General features: G+C 37.6%; 2 protein-coding genes across 4 annotated transcripts in view; one reads left to right on the top strand and one right to left on the bottom strand.

The window, feature by feature from the left end:
* LOC132559208 (receptor-interacting serine/threonine-protein kinase 1-like) overlaps window positions 1–13,388 on the top strand; it is a 36,084-nt gene extending 22,696 nt beyond the window's left edge. Inside the window, exons 13-16 of one of the 3 annotated variants that reach the window (XM_060223828.1) lie at window positions 7,388–7,836; window positions 10,399–10,513; window positions 11,403–11,555; window positions 11,957–13,388. In XM_060223828.1, the coding sequence (XP_060079811.1) occupies window positions 7,388–7,836; window positions 10,399–10,513; window positions 11,403–11,555; window positions 11,957–12,225 (986 nt within the window). In that variant the 3' untranslated portion in view covers window positions 12,226–13,388. Of the gene's footprint in view, window positions 1–7,387; window positions 7,915–10,398; window positions 10,514–11,402; window positions 11,556–11,956 lie in introns of all 3 variants that reach the window. The other 2 variants (XM_060223827.1, XM_060223829.1) reach the window with 2 other exon arrangements.
* Window positions 1–23,038, bottom strand: part of LOC132559210 (phosphatidylserine decarboxylase proenzyme, mitochondrial-like) — a 43,432-nt gene that overhangs the window by 11,307 nt on the left and 9,087 nt on the right. The window contains exons 3-5 of the mRNA XM_060223830.1: window positions 21,611–21,890; window positions 20,991–21,151; window positions 18,271–18,576 (exon numbers count right to left, since the gene is read on the bottom strand). Coding sequence (XP_060079813.1) covers window positions 18,334–18,576; window positions 20,991–21,151; window positions 21,611–21,890 — 684 coding nt within the window. The 3' untranslated portion in view covers window positions 18,271–18,333. The remainder of the gene's footprint in view (window positions 1–18,270; window positions 18,577–20,990; window positions 21,152–21,610; window positions 21,891–23,038) is intronic.

Here is a 23,038-nt window from a genome sequence, read left to right as displayed (position 1 = left end):
TCAGCATCTGTGTCCACTTAGACATCATACACACTCCATATGTATATAACATTATATATCTGTGGTTTGTTGAGGGATTATCTAAGTTTTTGCACTTGCTGTGTTAGAATTTCGGAAAGTTACCTGCATCAGTGCATCTGTCCCAGTCATCTGTTAATAATTTTTGTCATTGCTGTTTTTTTTTTTTTGGTTCAGATTTTATCTGAACTTTTAAAGGCATCGTGTAAGCTATATTAAAGGGAAACATGCTAAAAACTTGGGAATTATATGTCAGTGAGTGCTGTGAAATATATAATTCCTATTTAATTACTTCATGCTCATTAAATTACTCAATGTTAAATCTCTATGTTACTGAAGTTTGTTTTCAATTGTTACATATGATTATTTTGTGCATTTTTCCTTTTCTCAGTGTTTGTGTAATGTTAGCAATTTTTCAATGGCAGTGTTTTAAAATGAACCAAGACGTTTAGTGTTTTTGTCTTCATATAATGTTTATACATAAACTCACCTGATTTTGTCAGGTTAACGTGATATTGACCATATAATGACCTGTGTAAATCGAGAAAAATATTTTAAAAAATGCTATCATCACCCAATATATATCTTTTCTTTAGTATTCAAAAGTTTCAAAATTAGTTTTTGCATGTAATATAGTATAACATAAAACCCCTTCTAAATGCATACAGATGTGATAACTATACAACGGAATATCAGTTCTTCTTGTTTGTGACCCCTCAAAACACTCTGTCACCCTCGATTTTGAAGGACTAGTCAACAAAAAAAACATGACTGACAGGCAGCCATCTTGGATTTTGACAGCTAGAGTTAGTTATCCATTTCTTGAGAAGTTCTGTTTAGATCATTCCCGAAGTTTTATAAGAGTTATGAGAAGTTCTGTTTAGATCATTCCCGAAGTTTTATAAGAGTTATGAGAAGTTCTGTTTAGATCATTCCCGAAGTTTTATAAGAGTTATGAGAAGTTCTGTTTAGATCATTCCCGAAGTTTTATAAGAATTACATGGTTACTTCTCGGCTCCTAGTTAGTTTTAAGAATGATGGTCGGTTCCCCTTTTGTATCTAAGTTGTGTATATTTATGGACTGGTTGGATAGAAGAGGAAGGAAGTGAAAGGTCACTCTGATAATAATAAATACAGATCGCATTATGTAGGGCGGATTGGAAGATTCCTCTGACATCTAGTGTCTATCGTTGAAATCTTTCAGCTGATGCACCTATGCATGAAACTACATTTTCATATTATGGATAATTTTGTAATTATTTCAGAAGAAATTGTAAGTGTAGGTAAAGCCCATTTACAAGTTATTTGTAGTTTGAAAACAGTTTGTGTTGAACTTTGGGCCTTTAAAGTGAATTTTGATTTGAAATGTGATTCATAGCTACCGAAAAGTTCAAACACTTTCGAAAACCCGAGGACTGTAACATTACAGTACATGCTACAGGGGCCTTAGTCACTTCTAGAGTTTGTAGAGTGATATGTTTGGTGTTATGTCTGACTTGTGTATTATTAATAATTTGGTTTAATCCATGGCATGGTTCCAGTAGTAATAACAAAACAATGTACTGTAATCTTATGATTCCTGGTGGTAAGGTATTATTGAAATGTTCCTTATTGATAAGACAGGGAACTGTATCAAGTGTAGGTAAGTATATCTAACAGTGTATCGATAAGACAGGGAGCTGTATCAAGTGTAGGTAAGTATATCTAACAGTCTATTGATAAGACAGGGAGCTATAACAAGTGTAGGTAAGTATATCTAACAGTGTATCGATAAGACAGGGAGCTGTATCAAGTGTAGGTAAGTATATCTAACAGTGTATCGGTAAGACAGGGAGCTGTATCAAGTGTAGGTAAATATATCTAACAGTGTATCGATAAGACAGGGAGCTGTATCAAGTGTAGGTAAGTATATCTAACAGTCTATTGATAAGACAGGGAGCTATAACAAGTGTAGGTAAGTATATCTAACAGTCTATTGATAAGACAGGGAGCTGTATCAAGTGTAGGTAAGTATATCTAACAGTCTATCGATAAGACAGGGAGCTGTATCAAGTGTAGGTAAGTATATCTAACAGTGTATCGGTAAGACAGGGAGCTGTATCAAGTGTAGGTCAGTATATCTAACAGTGTATCGACAAGACAGGGAGCTGTATCAAGTGTAGATAAGTATATCTAACAGTGTATGGATAAGACAGGGAGCTGTATCAAGTGTAGGTAAGTATATCTAACAGTCTATCGATAAGACAGGGAGCTGTATCAAGTGTAGGTAAGTATATCTAACAGTGTATCGGTAAGACAGGGAGCTGTATCAAGTGTAGGTCAGTATATCTAACAGTGTATCGACAAGACAGGGAGCTGTATCAAGTGTAGATAAGTATATCAAACAGTGTATCGATAAGACAGGGAGCTATAACAAGTGTAGGTAAGTATATCTAACAGTGTATCGATAAGACAGGGAGCTATAACAAGTGTAGGTAAGTATATCTAACAGTGTATCGATAAGACAGGGAGCTATAACAAGTGTAGGTAAGTATATCTAACAGTGTATCGATAAGACAGGGAGCTGTATCAAGTGTAGGTCAGTATATCTAACAGTGTATCGATAAGACAGGGAGCTGTATCAAGTGTAGGTCAGTATATCTAACAGTGTATCGATAAGACAGGGAGCTGTATCAAGTGTAGGTCAGTATATCTAACAGTGTATCGATAAGACAGGGAGCTGTATCAAGTGTAGGTCAGTATATCTAACAGTGTATCGATAAGACAGGGAGCTGTATCAAGTGTAGGTAAGTATATCTAACAGTGTATCGGTAAGACAGGGAGCTGTATCAAGTGTAGGTAAGTATATCTAACAGTGTATCGACAAGACAGGGAGCTGTATCAAGTGTAGATAAGTATATCAAACAGTGTATCGACAAGACAGGGAGCTGTATCAAGTGTAGGTAAGTATATCTAACAGTGTATCGACAAGACAGGGAGCTATAACAAGTGTAGGTAAGTATATCTAACAGTGTATCGACAAGACAGGGAGCTGTATCAAGTGTAGATAAGTATATCAAACAGTGTATCGACAAGACAGGGAGCTATAACAAGTGTAGGTAAGTATATCTAACAGTGTATCGACAAGACAGGGAGCTATAACAAGTGTAGGTAAGTATATCTAACAGTGTATCGATAAGACAGGGAGCTGTATCAAGTGTAGGTCAGTATATCTAACAGTGTATCGATAAGACAGGGAGCTGTATCAAGTGTAGGTCAGTATATCTAACAGTGTATCGATAAGACAGGGAGCTGTATCAAGTGTAGGTCAGTATATCTAACAGTGTATCGATAAGACAGGGAGCTGTATCAAGTGTAGGTCAGTATATCTAACAGTGTATCGATAAGACAGGGAGCTATAACAAGTGTAGGTAAGTATATCTAACAGTGTATCGATAAGACAGGGAGCTGTATCAAGTGTAGGTAAGTATATCTAACAGTGTATCGGTAAGACAGGGAGCTGTATCAAGTGTAGGTAAGTATATCTAACAGTGTATCGGTAAGACAGGGAGCTGTATCAAGTGTAGGTAAGTATATCTAACAGTGTATCGATAAGACAGGGAGCTATAACAAGTGTAGGTAAGTATATCTAACAGTGTATCGATAAGACAGGGAACTATATCAAGTGTAGGTAAGTTTATCTAACAGTGTATCGATAAGACAGGGAGCTAACAGTGTATATAAGACAGGGAGCTGTAGTGTAGGTAGTATATCTAACAGTGTATCGGTAAGACAGGGAGCTGTATCAAGTGTAGGTAAGTATATCTAACAGTGTATCGATAAGACAGGGAGCTATAGCAAGTGTAGGTAAGTATATCTAACAGTGTATCGATAAGACAGGGAGCTATAACAAGTGTAGGTAAGTATATCTAACAGTGTATCGGTAAAGAGACAGGAGTGAAAATGTAACATGTAGGATAATAAATAGTGTAAAGTGATCAGTGTTAAGGTATAGTACCAGTGATGAGACAGTGTTAAGGTATAGTACCAGTGATGAGACAGTGTTAAGGTATAGTACCAGTGATGAGACAGTGTTAAGGTATAGTACCAGTGATGAGACAGTGTTAAGGTATAGTACCAGTGATGAGACAGTGTTAAGGTATAGTACCAGTGATGAGACAGTGTTAAGGTATAGTACCAGTGATGAGACAGTGTTAAGGTATAGTACCAGTGATGAGACAGTGTTAAGGTATAGTACCAGTGATTAGACAGTGTTTAGGTATAGTACCAGTGATGAGACAGTGTTAAGGTATAGTACCAGTGATTAGACAGTGTTAAGGTATAGTACCAGTGATGAGACAGTGTTAAGGTATAGTACCAGTGATTAGACAGTGTTAAGGTATAGTACCAGTGATGAGACAGTGTTAAGGTATAGTACCAGTGATGAGACAGTGTTAAGGTATAGTACCAGTGATGAGACAGTGTTAAGGTATAGTACCAGTGATGAGACAGTGTTAAGGTATAGTACCAGTGATGAGACAGTGTTAAGGTATAGTACCAGTGATGAGACAGTGTTAAGGTATAGTACCAGTGATGAGACAGTGTTAAGGTATAGTACCAGTGATGAGACAGTGTTAAGGTATAGTACCAGTGATGAGACAGTGTTAAGGTATAGTACCAGTGATGAGACAGTGTTAAGGTATAGTACCAGTGATGAGACAGTGTTAAGGTATAGTACCAGTGATGAGACAGTGTTAAGGTATAGTACCAGTGATGAGACAGTGTTAAGGTATAGTACCAGTGATGAGACAGTGTTAAGGTATAGTACCAGTGATGAGACAGTGTTAAGGTATAGTACCAGTGATGAGACAGTGTTAAGGTATAGTACCAGTGATGAGACAGTGTTAAGGTATAGTACCAGTGATGAGACAGTGTTAAGGTATAGTACCAGTGATGAGACAGTGTTAAGGTATAGTATAAGTGATGAGACAGTGTTAAGGTATAGTACCAGTGATGAGACAGTGTTAAGGTATAGTACCAGTGATGAGACAGTGTTAAGGTATAGTACCAGTGATGAGACAGTGTTAAGGTATAGTACCAGTGATGAGACAGTGTTAAGGTATAGTACCAGTGATGAGACAGTGTTAAGGTATAGTACCAGTGATGAGACAGTGTTAAGGTATAGTACCAGTGATGAGACAGTGTTAAGGTATAGTACCAGTGATGAGACAGTGTTAAGGTATAGTACCAGTGATGAGACAGTGTTAAGGTATAGTACCAGTGATGAGACAGTGTTAAGGTATAGTACCAGTGATGAGACAGTGTTAAGGTATAGTACCAGTGATTAGACAGTGTTAAGGTATAGTACCAGTGATTAGACAGTGTTTAGGTATGGTACCAGTGATTAGACAGTGTTAAGGTATAGTACCAGTGATGAGACAGTGTTAAGGTATAGTATAAGTGATGAGACAGTGTTAAGGTATAGTACCAGTGATGAGACAGTGTTAAGGTATAGTACCAGTGATGAGACAGTGTTAAGGTATAGTACCAGTGATGAGACAGTGTTAAGGTATAGTACCAGTGATTAGACAGTGTTAAGGTATAGTACCAGTGATTAGACAGTGTTAAGGTATGGTACCAGTGATTAGACAGTGTTTAGGTATGGTACCAGTGATTAGACAGTGTTAAAGTATAGTACCAGTGATTAGACAGTGTTAAGGTATAGTACCAGTGATTAGACAGTATTAAGGTATAGTACCAGTGATGAGACAGTGTTAAGGTATAGTACCAGTGATGAGACAGTGTTAAGGTATAGTACCAGTGATGAGACAGTGTTAAGGTATAGTACCAGTGATGAGACAGTGTTAAGGTATAGTACCAGTGATGAGACAGTGTTAAGGTATAGTACCAGTGATTAGACAGTGTTAAGGTATAGTATAAGTGATGAGACAGTGTTAAGGTATAGTACCAGTGATGAGACAGTGTTAAGGTATAGTACCAGTGATGAGACAGTGTTAAGGTATAGTACCAGTGATGAGACAGTGTTAAGGTATAGTACCAGTGATGAGACAGTGTTAAGGTATAGTATAAGTGATGAGACAGTGTTAAGGTATAGTACCAGTGATTAGACAGTGTTAAGGTATAGTACCAGTGATGAGACAGTGTTAAGGTATAGTACCAGTGATGAGACAGTGTTAAGGTATAGTACCAGTGATGAGACAGTGTTAAGGTATAGTACCAGTGATGAGACAGTGTATACCAGGTATGTTAAGGTACCAGTGATGAGACAGTGTTAAGGTATAGTACCAGTGACGAGACAGTGTTAAGGTATAGTACCAGTGATGAGACAGTGTTAAGGTATAGTACCAGTGATGAGACAGTGTTAAGGTATAGTATAAGTGATTAGACAGTATTAAGGTATAGTATAAGTGATGAGACAGTGTTAAGGTATGGTACCAGTGATGAGACAGTGTTAAGGTATAGTACCAGTGATGAGACAGTGTTAAGGTATAGTACCAGTGATGAGACAGTGTTAAGGTATAGTACCAGTGATGAGACAGTGTTAAGGTATAGTACCAGTGATGAGACAGTGTTAAGGTATAGTACCAGTGATTAGACAGTGTTAAGGTATAGTATAAGTGATGAGACAGTGTTAAGGTATAGTATAAGTGATGAGACAGTGTTAAGGTATGGTACCAGTGATGAGACAGTGTTAAGGTATAGTATAAGTGATGAGACAGTGTTAAGGTATAGTACCAGTGATGAGACAGTGTTAAGGTATAGTATAAGTGATGAGACAGTGTTAAGGTATAGTACCAGTGATTAGACAGTGTTAAGGTATAGTACCAGTGATGAGACAGTGTTAAGGTATAGTACCAGTGATTAGACAGTGTTAAGGTATAGTATAAGTGATGAGACAGTGTTAAGGTATGGTACCAGTGATTAGACAGTGTTAAGGTATAGTACCAGTGATGAGACAGTGTTAAGGTATGGTACCAGTGATTAGACAGTGTTAAAGTATAGTATAAGTGATGAGACAGTGTTAAGATATGGTACCAGTGATTAGACAGTGTTAAGGTATAGTACCAGTGATTAGACAGTGTTAAGGTATAGGACCAGTGATGAGACAGTGTTAAGGTATAGTACCAGTGATGAGACAGTGTTAAGGTATAGTACCAGTGATGAGACAGTGTTAAAGTATAGTACCAGTGATTAGACAGTGTTAAAGTATAGTACCAGTGATTAGACAGTGTTAAAGTATAGTACCAGTGATTAGACAGTGTTAAAGTATAGTACCAGTGATGAGACAGTGTTAAGATGTACTTGTAGGGTTATTAACTGTTGATGGTTGATTAAACATTGTTCACAAAACTGTGTCTTTGTATTTTAGAGAGAGTTCAGGGTACTGCTGATATTGTTCCTGCTGCAACAGCAAAGCCAGCAGTTCAAGGATCAGCAACACCAGGCCATGCTAAAGCACAAGGATTCAGCAGTGTCACCAAGCCAAGTAATAATGTGATTAGCAGTAGTACACATGCAACCCCAGCTGTTGTAACAGAAGGCAACAATGTCTCAGGCCTTGGATCTGCATCAACATCATCAGTGTCAGCATCAGTAGAGCCAATGGACATAGATCCCTTCCCATCTCTGATAACTCTACAGGATAGTATTCCAGGACAGAGCTACTCATCTAATACAAGCCTGAAGAAAATTCATTCTCCCACCAGTCCTAGTGCAGCTTCAGGACCAAGCACAATCACCTCTGACTCCACTGCACTTGAAAGCGTAAAATCATCTGCCTCTGAGGCCCCTGGGAGCCGCAATACCACAGAGACGCAAGTACGTCCACGACCCAATGTTTTCAACACTACCCCACCACCAACTGGGCCAAAAAAGAAAAAAATTACTTATAATGAAGTAAGCATTCATTGTGATATTCAAGTGCAATTTCACTTGCCTGATGGCCTGAATTTTAAAAGCCCAATATATGTTTAATGTAAAAGAATGTAGGCAAAGATAAAGAAAACCTAGTAAGTTTTGCAGTAAAGGCAGGGGCCAAATAGGGAAAATCTAGCAACTTGTTTAAAATCTATCTTCTACTACAGGAATTACAGGATATTGTCCAGATTTGGACATAAATGACTTAAATAACCAGGTGAGCGATGCAGACCATCTCTTTTTTTGTTTTTTTAGGACATCTGACTTATATGCATTGTGTTTTGTCCCTTGTCGTGGGCTGTCTGCCATCCATAAGCTTTACTTCTTCTCAATAACCTCTATTGATATTGGGCCTGTAGCATGATGGTATGTAGGGCTAACAAGTTTATCAATATGAATGACCTCTATGTACTTTCAAGGTCACAGGGGTCAAATATGTTAAAATATTTAAACAACTTCTTCTCAATAACTAAATGTTGTGTTAGTAATCACTCTGTATCCATTACAATGCATCAGCAGAGTTAGTCTGTGTAGTTACAGAACAACATTTCACTATCTAGTTCTACACCTGATAAGGTTTTGTTGGTCTCAATCTGAAAGGTCAAAGCTCACACTTCTTGAAAGCATGTGTTTTCTGCTTTCACAAATAAATGAAAAGATTACAGATAAATGAAAAGATTGTGGAGTGGTGGTGGTGGTGGTGGTGGTGTTGGGAGGGGGATAAAGGTCTATTTATGTTATTTCTTGCTGACCTTTTTTAGTTTCCTGACATAGCCGGAAGGTCCAAGTGAGTTGTAGGGATAACGCAGTGTCTGGTGTCTGTCCATCTTCTGTCAATTTTACAATATATTGCAACTTTTCATGAACGACTGAGCAGATTTTTATTTGATGCATCCTTGGGGAAAGAAAACCAATTCTGTGTAAATGATGGGTCTGCCCTGGGTGGTCTGAGGGGCTGGCCCAATTTGGAAAATCTATCAATTTCTTTAAGATCTATCTTGTTCTTAAGGATTTACAGGACATTGTCCAAATTTGGTCAGAAGCATGCTTGGGTGAACGAAAATCAGTTTTGTTTTAATGTTGGGACACGGCACCTGGGGGCTAAAGGGGCAGGGGCCCAATAGGGTGAAACTAGCAATTTCTTTAAAATCTATCTTGTTCTTCAGAAATTGAAGGATATTGTCCAGATTTTGTCAGAAGCATGCTTGGGTGAAGGGAAATTATTTTTGTATAAAGTGTAGGTTTCGGTCTACTGGGGCCGATCGGCAGGGCCCAACTGGGAAAATCTAACCCCTAAATAGATTTAGTTCATTTTCATATCATTGCTTTGCACCATCAACAATTCATCTTTGGTTCTTTGAAACAGTTGTGATCCCACTATAGCATTGCTGAGCATCAGGAGATAAACACAATTATAATTGAAAATTTGTCCAGGGGTCTGGTCCAACCTCAGGACTGATTATATCTTTGAAGCCGTTGAGATTACCATCCCACAATTTAATAGCATTGGTGGACATTATGAGATTTACAACTGATCTCTGTTCCCAACCCAAGGAAATTTGAAGCTGTATCTGTGGAGTGAGACTCATGAAAAGGAATATTTCCCTTCTAAAGAAATGTTAAGTTTTGCATTATTGACTTAAATATACAGGTGAGCAATACAGGCTTTTCCAGGCTATAACTTCGAAATCGTTCAACTCAACTTCACAAAACTTCCTATATATATTAAGTCATTGCCCTAGTTGTGCCTTTTGCTAATGGAGACGTTTCACTTTTTATATTTTTTTCTGTTACCATGGAAACACAGTCAGAAAACACCAAAAGGGGGCTTTTCAGGGCTATAACTTCAAAACTGTTCCATTCAACTTCACAAAACTTTCTGTATATATTAAGTCATTGCCCTAGTTGTGCCTTTTGCTGTTGTCGACATTTCACTTTTTATATTTTTTTCTGTTACCATGGAAACATAGTCAGGAAAATGTTACTGAAACACATTTGTTGTGTTGATTCTATATTTTCAATTATATCTCTATATATATATCTATAATGTTGAAGTTGAGGAGATTTGAGTTTATTATTTTCTACTAGTGCTTTCACTGTAATAGACCTTCACGTGTAAAGTACTGATACATAAGTGTGTGAAGTCTCAAATTATTGCAGTGCTATATTTGGGTTCCATACCAACACCTGTGCGCGGGGGGATAATGCCACGCTTTGTGGCATCTCGTTATTTTTAAGAGGGCTTTTTGATGTTGTAAAACCCTGTATATGATAGTTGTGTACCTAAGGTAGGCAGCTGGAGCAGTGATAACACAATTACCTTTCACCTAGATGACCAGGGTTCAATTTAGATAGGAGAAAGTTCACCTACCGTATCCTGTGGAATACTCTGATTTCCTCTTTTGCACCTTGTTTGTTGTAAAATCTATTAAGTACATAGTTGTATATATGTCTACTTGCTAGGGCCCTGATGATATCACTATGGATGCTAACCCCAGTTTGGAGACTGTGCCTGCCTTTACCAGCCATGAGAAGACTTACTCAAGAGACGGAAAAACTGTCACTATTCTTGATGAACGTAAGTTAATAATCATCACTACGAGGATATGAGCCTTTTTGATATTTATGTATAAAGGATAGAAATATTCCACCCACGAATCACAAAAATTTGGAAATTTGTTTTCAAATTATAATTTTAAGATGTAGGTTCTCATATGGATATCATTCCCCTTACTTCAGGTAAAACTCAAGTTAAAACAAGCATCTTTCTGATTCTGACTACAACATACTAGATGCTTGAATGTCATCTCACTTTGTCTGTGCATCAGTCCACTTTTTATGTTACCTGAGACAAAGTCTCAGAATAAAATAACGCAATCCCCTTTTGTCTAGCATTGTGCGTCATAAACTTTTAAACATTTTTCACTTCTTCTGGAAGTTGATATTGGAAAATCACATTTTTGAACATTATTTGTTTATTCTCTGTTGGAATTAGTTAAAACCTGGTAAGAATGATTAGTTTAAGATGACAGTTTTACGAGATGCACATGTTGACCTTGACTGACTTTCAGGGGCTGATGGGTAGGGCCAAAAAATTGACTGAAGTTTCACAGATGTTTACTGCTCCTGGATGAATGATTTTATATAGGAAAATTCAAATCTTTCTTTTAATTCAAACTTGGTTAGAAGCCTTAGCATCGGACAGAAGTTAATGCATACATTTACATTTGCATTATGGGTACAATATAGTAAAGTTACCTTACTAATTTAACAAAATCATTTCTATGACATGTTACAAGAAGGATTGTGACTCAGGTGACTGTTAAGTTCCTTGGGCCTGTTATATTGTTTACATCTGTGACAAAAATACAATTTAAAATAAGAATATTGATACTAGTATTCCTGACAAATCCTGATTGAAGATTGTTTCTTCATGCCATTTCAAACTTTTGTAAATAATTTTGTAGGGCCAGGATGTTCCACAAAGATCACAATGCCCGCAGAGCAAGGAAAAAACCAACCAAATATTCAAATTGGGAACAAGAATTTGATGGTTGTAAATCAAGGGAGAAGTAAATCAAAGGTGCCAGATAAAAAACAAATACCAGCCAAATTAACGGGCAAGTTCAAATAGCAGCCAAATTCACACATAAGCCCAAATGTCTACTATTATCATCTATATCTTTATATCACTGTCAATATCATCATTGTGTCTTTATATCACTTTATTTATTGAAATTTGAGATGCAAAGAATTATCCTATCAAAAGTATCAAACTATGTTTGTAGTTTTATTGATCGAAACCTGTTGAGGACTGCTATAGAAATCCATTATTGAATGGAAGTGTTTATCAAAGGGAGGTAACCCTGCAATGTATTAGAAGCTGTATTAATGTAAAAGATATAGCAATAAAGATTATTGTCATATTTTGTATTGTCTCCATTTGGAGTGTTCACTGTGCTGTAGTTTACATTTAGAATGATTAAAACATAATATTAACTCCAATGTTGATTATTTACAGAATCAACAAGAAAAGTCACAGCGGATGACTTAGATATTGTTGCTGAAAACATTGGTTCTAGTACACGTGAATTGGCGAAACAACTCAAAATAACCCCTGCTGCTATGGATCATATTCAAAATGACTATAAAAGTGAAGGAACCTATGAAGTTTGTTACCAGATGTTAATGAAATGGGCGAGAACAGCTGTTAGTGGGGCAACTGTTGCCAACCTAGCCCAGGCAATAAGCAGGATTGGAAGAAATGACATAGCTAATAAGCTTGAGTAATGTCTGTGATAACTTAATTTTTTATATCAGCAGAGTGTCATCAACTTGTGAGTACATGGGCAATGATTCGGTCGTTGTCCTGCTGGTACACACTGCCACTATACACCTGCTAGATATATATGTATTGTATTAATGCAATGCTTATTAACAGTTGTGTTTCAGCTTGTGTAATTGTATGCCAGAACTGCATTGAATAATCTGACTGTTAGCTCCTGCCTGAAAGGCAACTGAACATATGCTGTGGCGCAGCACCCATCAGTCGTCCATCCATCATCAACATTTCCCTTTAAAAGACTTCTCCTTTATAACCAAAAGTCTTAGAGTACAGATATTGGCATATAGCATGCTGGGATGTAGGGCTACATAGTGGGTTCAAATTAATGACATTGTACCACTTTCAAGGTCACAGGAGTCAAATGTGTTTAAATCTTTAAATAACTCATTGATAACCGAAAGACCAATTGTTCTGATATAAGCCTATAGCATGTATGGATGAAAGGCTACCAAGTTAGGTCAAATGAATGACCTTGTACCACTTTCAAGGTCACAGGAGTCAGACGTGTGTTAAGAATTTTATATTTTTTCTTTCAATTACCAATTGAAAACAGTCATTGTATTGGTGTAGTGGAGAATGTGCCTCCAGGTATCTGACTTTACAAGTCATCTTTGTAAGTAGTGCAGGTGAATGATTCAGGCCCATTCTTGTGATATGAACTTTCCTTATCATTGTCAGAGCTATGTGTACATGACCATGAAACGCCTGGTAGAATAAACTTAATTGGTACTGGTGAAGCAAAAATAATGTGTTAATAATTTGATAAACAGAAATTTTACTAACCATTTGTTTAAAACTTTATGTTGAGCTGTGGTACTGCAGAAGAATGTACTGTTTTGTATTTCACAAGCTATGACTTGTAAATATAATGTCACAAAATACATTATCCTTCTGATGAAGGCAAGATTATGGCTTGTCAATGAAATGATGTCTTTTTAGTTTCTTTATATTAATTAAGGAATTTATTAGTTTCTGTAGATTGATTGGCAGTGATTTATTTTACTACCCAGACAACCATTTGTGGAGGAAATGTTGCTGCAGTAGTACATTTCAATTTACTATGATATTGCAGTGTGAAAAACTAAAAAATAAATAATTCTAGATTTTATGCTGAATATTTTCATTATTTATGGGTAGTAGGATGGAAAGGTCATTTTCTGTTGGTGACAGGATTTTGATTGATGCTTAATGACTTTGATCTGGTAGTTCAAACCTAAGACTCTGATAATATGATGCTAAGACACTGATGACAGGATGCTAAGACACTGATGACAAGATGCTAAGACACTGGTTACAGGATGCTAAGACACTGGTGACAGGATGCTAAGACACTGATGACAAGATGCTAAGACACTGGTTACAGGATGCTAAGACACTGGTGACAGGATGCTAAGACACTGATGACAGGATGCTAAGACACTGATGACAGGATGCTAAGACACTGATGACAGGATGCTAAGACACTGATGACAGGATGCTAAGACACTGATGACAGGATGCTAAGACACTGATGACAGGATGCTAAGACACTGATGACAGGATGCTAAGACACTGATGACAGGATGCTAAGACACTGATGACAGGATGCTAAGACACTGATGACAGGATGCTAAGACACTGATGACAGGATGCTAAGACACTGATGACAGGATGCTAAGACACTGATGACAGGATGCTAAGACACTGATGACAGGATGCTAAGACACTGATGACAGGATGCTAAGACACTGATGACAGGATGCTAAGACACTGATGACAGGATGCTAAGACACTGATGACAGGATGCTAAGACACTGATGACAGGATGCTAAGACACTGATGACAGGATGCTAAGACACTGATGACAGGATGCTAAGACACTGATGACAGGATGCTAAGACACTGATGACAGGATGCTAAGACACTGATGACAGGATGCTAAGACACTGATGACAGGATGCTAAGACACTGATGACAGGATGCTAAGACACTGATGACAGGATGCTAAGACACTGATGCTAAGACACTGGATGCTAAGACACTGATGACAGGATGCTAAGACACTGATGACAGGATGCTAAGACACTGATGACAGGATGCTAAGACACTGATGACAGGATGCTAAGACACTGATGACAGGATGCTAAGACACTGATGACAGGATGCTAAGACACTGATGACAGGATGCTAAGACACTGATGACAGGATGCTAAGACACTGATGACAGGATGCTAAGACACTGATGACAGGATGCTAAGACACTGATGACAGGATGCTAAGACACTGGTTACAGGATGCTAAGACACTGATGACAGGATGCTAAGACACTGATGACAGGATGCTAAGACACTGATGACAGGATGCTAAGACACTGATGACAGGATGCTAAGACACTGATGACAAGATGCTAAGACACTGATGACAGGATGCTAAGACACTGATGACAGGATGCTAAGACACTGATGACAGGATGCTAAGACACTGGTGACAGGATGCTAAGACACTGGTGACAGGATGCTAAGACACTGGACAGGATGCTAAGACACTGGTGACAGGATGCTAAGACACTGATGATGCTAAGACACTGATGACAGGATGCTAAGACACTGACAGGATGCTAAGACAAGACACTGATGACAGGATGCTAAGACACTGATGACAGGATGCTAAGACACTGATGACAGGATGCTAAGACACTGATGACAGGATGCTAAGACACTGGTGACAGGATGCTAAGACACTGGTGACAGGATGCTAAGACACTGGCAACAGGATACTAAGACACTGATGACAGGATGCTAAGACACTGATGACAGGATGCGAAGACACTGGTTACAGGATGCTAAGACACTGATGACAGGATGCTAAGACACTGATGACAGGATGCTAAGACACTGATGACAGGATGCTAAGACACTGATGACAAGATGCTTAGACACTGGTGACAGGATACTAAGACACTGGTAACAGGATGCTAAGACTGGTGGTAACAGGATGCTAAGACACTGGTAACAGGATGCTAAGACACTTATGACAGGATGCTAAGACTGGTGGTAACAGGATACTAAGACACTGGTAACATGGATGACACTGGTTACTAAGACACTGATGACAGGATGCTAAGACACTGGTGACAGGATGCTAAGACACTGGTGACAGGATGCTAAGACACTGGTAACAGGATGCTAAGACTGGTGGTAACAGGATGCTAAGACACTGGTTACAGGATGCTAAGACACTGGTTACAGGATGCTAAGACACTGGTAACAGGATTTTAAGACACTGGTAAAAGAATGCTAAGACACTGGTTACAGGATGCTAAGACACTGGCTACAGGATGCTAAGACATTGATGACAGGATGCTTAGACACTGGTGGTAACAGGATGCTAAGATACTGGTTACAGGATACTAAGACACTAGTAACAGGATGTTAAGACACTGGTTACAGGATACTAAGACACTGGTTACAGGATGCTAAGACACTGATGACAGGATGCTAAGACACTTATGACAGGATGCTAAGACAATGATGACAGTATGCCAAGACACTGGTTACATGATGCTAAGACACTGATAACAGGATGCTAAGACACTGGTTACAGGATGCTAAGAGACTGGTTACAGAATGCTAAGACACTGATGACAGGATGCTAAGACACTGGTGGTGACAGGATACTATGACACTGGTGGTAACAGGATGCTAAGACACTGATAAGAGGATGCTAAGACACTGGTAACAGGATGTGAAGACACTGGTAAAATGATGCTAAGACACTGGTTACAGGATGCTAAGACACTGATGACAGGATGCTAAGACACTGGTAATATATTGCTAAGACACTGGTGGTAATAGGATGTTAAGTCACTGGTTACAGGATACTAAGACACTAGTAACAGGATGCTAAGACACTGGTGGTAACAGGATGCTAAGACACTGGTTACAGGATACTAAGACACTAGTAACAGGATGCTAAGACACTGGTTACAGGATACTAAGACACTAGTGACAGGATGCTAAGACACTGGTAATATGATGCTAAGACACTGGTTACAGGATGCTAAGACACTGGTGATATGGTGCTAAGACACTGGTGGTAATATAATGCTAAGACACTAGTAACAGGATGCTAAGACACTGGTAATATGATGCTAAGACACTGGTTACAGGATGCTAAGACACTAGTAACAGGATGCTAAGACACTGGTTACAGGATACTAAGACACTAGTAACAGGATGCTAAGACACTGGTAATATGATGCTAAGACACTGGTTACAGGATGCTAAGACACTAATGACAGGATGCTAAGACACTGGTGGTGACAGGATACTATGACACTGGTGGTAACAGGATGCTAAGACACTGATAAGAGGATGCTAAGACACTGGTAACAGGATGTGAAGACACTGGTAAAATGATGCTAAGACACTGGTTACAGGATGCTAAGACACTGATGACAGGATGCTAAGACACTGGTAATATATTGCTAAGACACTGGTGGTAATAGGATGTTAAGTCACTGGTTACAGGATACTAAGACACTAGTAACAGGATGCTAAGACACTGGTGGTAACAGGATGCTAAGACACTGGTTACAGGATACTAAGACACTAGTAACAGGATGCTAAGACACTGGTTACAGGATACTAAGACACTAGTAACAGGATGCTAAGACACTGGTAATATGATGCTAAGACACTGGTTACAGGATGCTAAGACACTGGTGATATGGTGCTAAGACACTGGTGGTAATATAATGCTAAGACACTGGTAATATGATGCTAAGACACTGGTTACAGGATGCTAAGACACTGGTGATATGGTGCTAAGACACTGTTGGTAATATAATGCTAAGACACTAGTAACAGGATGCTAAGACACTGGTAATATGATGCTAAGACACTAGTTACAGGATGCTAAGACACTGGTAATATGATGCTAAGACACTGGTTACAGGATGCTAAGACACTGGTGATATGGTGCTAAGACACTGGTGGTAATATAATGCTAAGACACTAGTAACAGGATGCTAAGACACTGGTAATATGATGCTAAGACACTGGTTACAGGATGCTAAGACACTGGTAATATGATGCTAAGACACTGGTTACAGGATGCTAAGACACTGGTGATATGGTGCTAAGACACTGGTAACAGGATGCTAAGATACTAGTAACCTGGAGGATAAGTTCCTTATTAAGAAAAAGATACTTTACATATTGCACAACTCCCCTTTCAAATATTGAGTATAAAACAGACTGGGTAGGGCATCACCTATTCCTTCTTTGTCATTGAAACTTTATTTAATTAAGAACAACTTCCAATGCACACACATCCTCATGTATAATGGAGGTATGTATGATGAGATATACTACACAAACAGTGTAATCATTCTCTGCTGTGTTGGAGAAGTCTCATTTTCTATATTGTAAATGGCTATTAATTCTATTTTTGTTTGCTTGGTTGATCACCTCATCACTGGTCAGATTCGTTCTGAGACAGGCTCTCCTTGTTGTAGCAGGTGTCATATTGTTGGTTATCAGCTGACATTAATCAGATTGTGTGAACTAGAAATAAAAATGTTCTCCCGAAAGTGCTTGCTTTTTCGCAATTGTACATTTTTTTTGTAATAGAATTTCGAAAAAGGAAGTGCATAATAGTGTGTTTAATAATCTTTTAACATAGAATTTGCCTGCTATGCAGTGAATTCACCCAAGTAATGTAGTTGAATATATGTTACTTGTGTGATATAACCAGGAGCATTTTTCATCAGTTGCACCATTCATATTTCAGTTGTGATTTTTATAATTTAGAAATTAACATTATATCACAAGTTGAAAATGGGGTATCAGATTGGCTGCTTCCTAATTTTATCCTTCACATTTAGAATTGAAATCCTGTGAAAATATCACTTTTCCGAGCGAAAATGGAAACTTCAAGACTTGTTTCATAAAATTTCATATGAAATATAAACTCATTTATGATAAAATCCTTTGCTTGTGTATAATCACTTAAGGCTCAACATCACACAGGTTTTATTGTAAAAGTATCTCTTAAAACGTCAGAAATTCACTTTATGTGGATTTTGATAATTCAGAGGCAGCTCCAATGGGCTGTCCAAACTTCACCTTCTGTCCTGCTTTCAGTCTAAATTTGAAGTTTCTAGGCGCCTCAAATACGAGTACAATAGTTGAACCAAAGTTGAATTCCCCGAACATGGCTCCTTTTTGTACTGCCAAACCACTGTTTTCTTGAGTACAGAGATTCTTGTCAATATATCTTTTCCCTTTGTGATGATAAATATTTGTCTGTAACTCCTGTAAATAATAAGAAACGAAATGTAATTTTATCTGTGATAATGTGAGCTGAGGTCCAAACACTAAAACAAACTTTTATGATAAAAATGCCTCCTCACTTCCTTATGGGTACATACCTGTGTGTATTAGGCCTAATTGCTATACGGATCAAGAGATGGAAACATTGAAAACATTTAAGTATCGAGAAGGTGCAGACAAGTGCACAGGTAGGGAAGCAGAGCAGGCAGACAAAGACATGATGTGTAACAGCAGGGATTCCCGTTAATGTACCAAAATAACTACAGGTCAAGTCTGATCGCTCTTGTAATCTGTTCTCAACTTTAAAAGTCATCTCATCGTCAGAACTTTGAAGTTCGTCGGTGAGAAATGAACAAGCCATAGGAAGTGAAAACCTGTAACCAACTAAAGCGGAAGAGTCATCAAAACGATGATTGTAAACATCATTAAAGGTTAGTTGTAAATAAAACTTGGTTCTACAGAAGAATCATCATCTATCAAAATCATAGGGTATGCACCAGGGAATTTGATCAGAAGAAAGGAGAAAAATAAATAAAATATTGGCGTGTCAACAGATTCTTAATTCAAACTGAAATTCGATGAAACTGGGGCATAATATGAGCAAAAGAAAGATTTACATAGATACTCAAGAAACGCACAAGGAGGATAAGACCGTGAGTTCCGGAAGGATAAGTTTTTTCTGCTTCAACACAAACGGTATGTCGGCACTCTCCGTAAACGGAAATGTGCACAGTTTAATATAAACTAATCAATACACTCTAGTTCACAAGAAACAGACTACAGGTAAACTAGAAGGGCACTTATGACCACACAGGTAATGTGAAAATAAGCCTGATATACATTTGTATAATGGGTTATAATGGCTTTCTGGTGTTTCAGCCCAGACACTGTACAACCCGAGGTCTACCTGTGGTTTTACCTTCTCAGTTGTAGAGATACCATTTATTACAGTACTACCTGTATGTTACCATGTCATTATATTGAATAGATATAAAATGAACAGTTATCAAAACACAATATTTAGAAATTTTAAATAGGTATTTTCTGGTTTACGGAAAGTACCGATGTTTCTGCCATTAACTTCATGAGACAGTCTAAGGTGATAATGTCACGCCTCCAAAGGTTTACAACAACGGGCCCAATGGGGATACTAACTTGCCTCAAACACGTCCCAAAAAGAAACAGAATGAGATCACTATAAACAACCAGAAAACTTTCCCATATTTTTCATCATTCTACATCTCTTGAAACCCAGTGTTGTGAGTTTCTCCGTCAGCCATTGACATCTTGTGTGGAAATTTTGTTATTGGAAGCAAGCCATTAAACTTCGAATCAGATTTGACATGTTCATACCATAAGTCGGAAAAGTAGATATATTATTATCTTGAAATGGAAAAACTACAATAGGTAAATCACAGTCATTACACTAGTCATAGATCTCGGCCGAAAGATGTTTTCGTTGTAGGACTACATGATCGCGGTGAGTGTCTGATGTAGAAGAGATCTTCAGTTCTGGTATATACCATGGATAAGGTCAATGAATTTCTTGTTATTAAAAGACGAGACATAAATATATCTTAATTGAAGGACTTGGCAGGGTCTATGTGACCTGTTTGATTGAGCCTTTCGATAGATTCAACATCGTAATAGGGACGCTGTTCCGATAGTCATGACAAAAGTCATCTTTTGAGGACCCATAAACAGGGAACGAAGACATTTCTTCAGTATAGAATAAGGTATGTTTGAGTTGGAAATGTGGCCAGCACTGATACATAAAGAGAACATCATCATGGGATACATTGGTGGAAGACAATGTATGGTACCATATGCGTTTCTTGTGAAAAAATGTTCGTTCTCTTTTCTTAAAGATATATTTCAATTTCTCCCATGGAACATCACTCTTTCTTATGAGATTTGTTTTTAGTGAGCTCCTCTAATCTCACTGTTATGTTTATAGCAAAAGGACATCTGAATTGTGCTGAAGAACAGAGCTTAATTGGGCCCCTCTGCGACTGAAAAATAATTTGTTTACAACAATATACATGAATACATATTTAATTAAGATAGGAAACAAGTTTGAGGCATTACAAGTCTTACAATGTGTTTGTCCACATGCCTTGTTATGTGTAAGGTATGTATTATGTGTTATGTTTAAGTACTTTCACTAAAATGTTTAAATTTTCATTCTAGCGAACTGATTACGATAAATATCAATCATTTGAAAATATTCTGATTTGAAATAAATCTAGAACATGGATGAACAATTCATATCCAACATGGTTTGACAAAATCATGACCGGCAAGAAAAGTCCAGACTTCTTCTGATAGAGAAAAACATCTTTGATTGCATCACAAATCAAACCAAGCGCCATTATTACCGATTCCTTTATACGTACCTTATCACAGTAGATCCTTATTGAACCTACATTAGTAGCCCCTACGGCTGTGTAGCTGAAGAATCCATAGTCCCAAGTCCCCATGTATACTGCCCTCTCATTGTAGTTATACAATCCGGCGACCCTCCTGACCACGTGTGGACTGACACTGAGTAGATCGCCTGTAACATCCAACAAATCTAGATGTACCTGTGGTGCATCACAAACTATACTACAAACACTCCCATATATAATGTCTATTTTGGTGACATTGACACATTTCAATCTAGATAATGAATTCTTTCTAAACCTTAAATATGTCCCTTTCAATGTGAAACTAATAGACATTTGTACCAAACCGTTATGTATTTCGGAAGGGCCATTTGGTTGAGCCGTATCACATAAACTATTGACCTTCGTGACCTGGCCGGATAAGTTTGGGTGTTGAAACATATCCCGCTTCCAGAAAGAGTAAAAATTATGATTTAAACCATTCACAATAAAATATTTTAAATTCTATATTTCATTGGCTAATTTGTGCGAAATACAAATAATTACATATCTTTGTTCAACAAGTTCTTCTCCCCTAAATAGTATGCAATGTTCACAAGTGAAAGACAAATAAAGGTTGAACAGACAACCTGGAAAGTGTCTCCGGTGCTGAACTGTCCAGTCTGCTGCTGAATGAAATCTGTGATAATCGCCTGGAGCCAAATATATTACACAGTGGTACAGAGAGTCAACACTATTATGTTTCAAATTTGTGGAGTATTCTTCGTCAGATAAAATATTTTCGGAACCCATTTTCCAGGACAGAGGTCCAAGGAATTCTTGGAGAGAATATATTACGCCCTTCACTTGTTCCAACTTCCCGTTTTCCACCTCGCCAAAATGCAGTACCCTACCATCGCATGGACAGGTCTGTAAAATACAAATAATATCAAGCACTGACATTTTTCAAGTCGATGGCCACAAATTTCTTTCATGTTGGATTGCGTACATATGTATTCTCGTTCTGGGCATTCCGTCTCATAGGAACTAACAAGTCAACAAAAGAAAAGACTTTTAAAAAATCAAGAAAATACCAACATGGCAACATAATTCAAACTCAAATTTGAAGAAGGTTCTATCCATGTAGAATTAAACTAGTGGACATACAAAGAACTAGACCTTACATTCATCAATTAACATAGTGGACATACAAAGAACTAGGTAGACCTTACAATCATCAATTAACCTAGTGGACATACAAAGAACTAGATAGACCTTACAATCATCAATTAACCTTGTGGACATACAAAGAACTAGATAGACCTTACAATCATCAATTAACCTAGTGGACATACAAAGAACTAGATCTTACATTCATCAATTAAAATAGTGGACATACAAAGAACTAGATAGACCTTACATTAATCAATTAACATAGTGGACATACAAAGAACTAGATAGACCTTACATTCATCAATTAACATAGTGGACATACAAAGAACTAGGTAGACCTTACAATCATCAATTAACCTAGTGGACATACAAAGACCTAGATATTACAATCATCAATTAACCTTGTGGACATACAAAGAACTAGACCTTACAATCATCAATTAACCTAGTGGACATACAAAGAACTAGATAGATCTTACAATCATCAATTAACCTAGTGGACATACAAAGAACTAGATAGACCTTACAATCATCAATTAACCTAGTGGACATACAAAGAACTAGATAGACCTTACAATCATCAATTAACCTAGTGGACATACAAAGAACTAGATAGACCTTACAATCATCAATTAACCTTGTGGACATACAAAGAACTAGATAGACCTTACATTCATCAATTAACCTAGTGGACATACAAAGAACTAGATCTTACATTCATCAATTAAAATAGTGGACATACAAAGAACTAGATAGACCTTACAATCATCAATTAACCTAGTGGACATACAAAGAACTAGATCTTACAATCATCAATTAACCTAGTGGACATACAAAGAACTAGACCTTACAATCATCAATTAACCTAGTGGACATACAAAGAACTAGATAGATCTTACAATCAT

This window comes from Ylistrum balloti, unplaced genomic scaffold, assembly GCF_031769215.1.
Source record: "Ylistrum balloti isolate Yb309-2 unplaced genomic scaffold, AGI_CSIRO_Ybal_v1 Utg370876, whole genome shotgun sequence".
Taxonomy (NCBI): Eukaryota; Metazoa; Mollusca; class Bivalvia; order Pectinida; family Pectinidae; genus Ylistrum; species Ylistrum balloti.
Note: the sequence above shows the minus strand (reverse complement) of the source record. Positions and strands in the feature narration are given on the sequence as shown.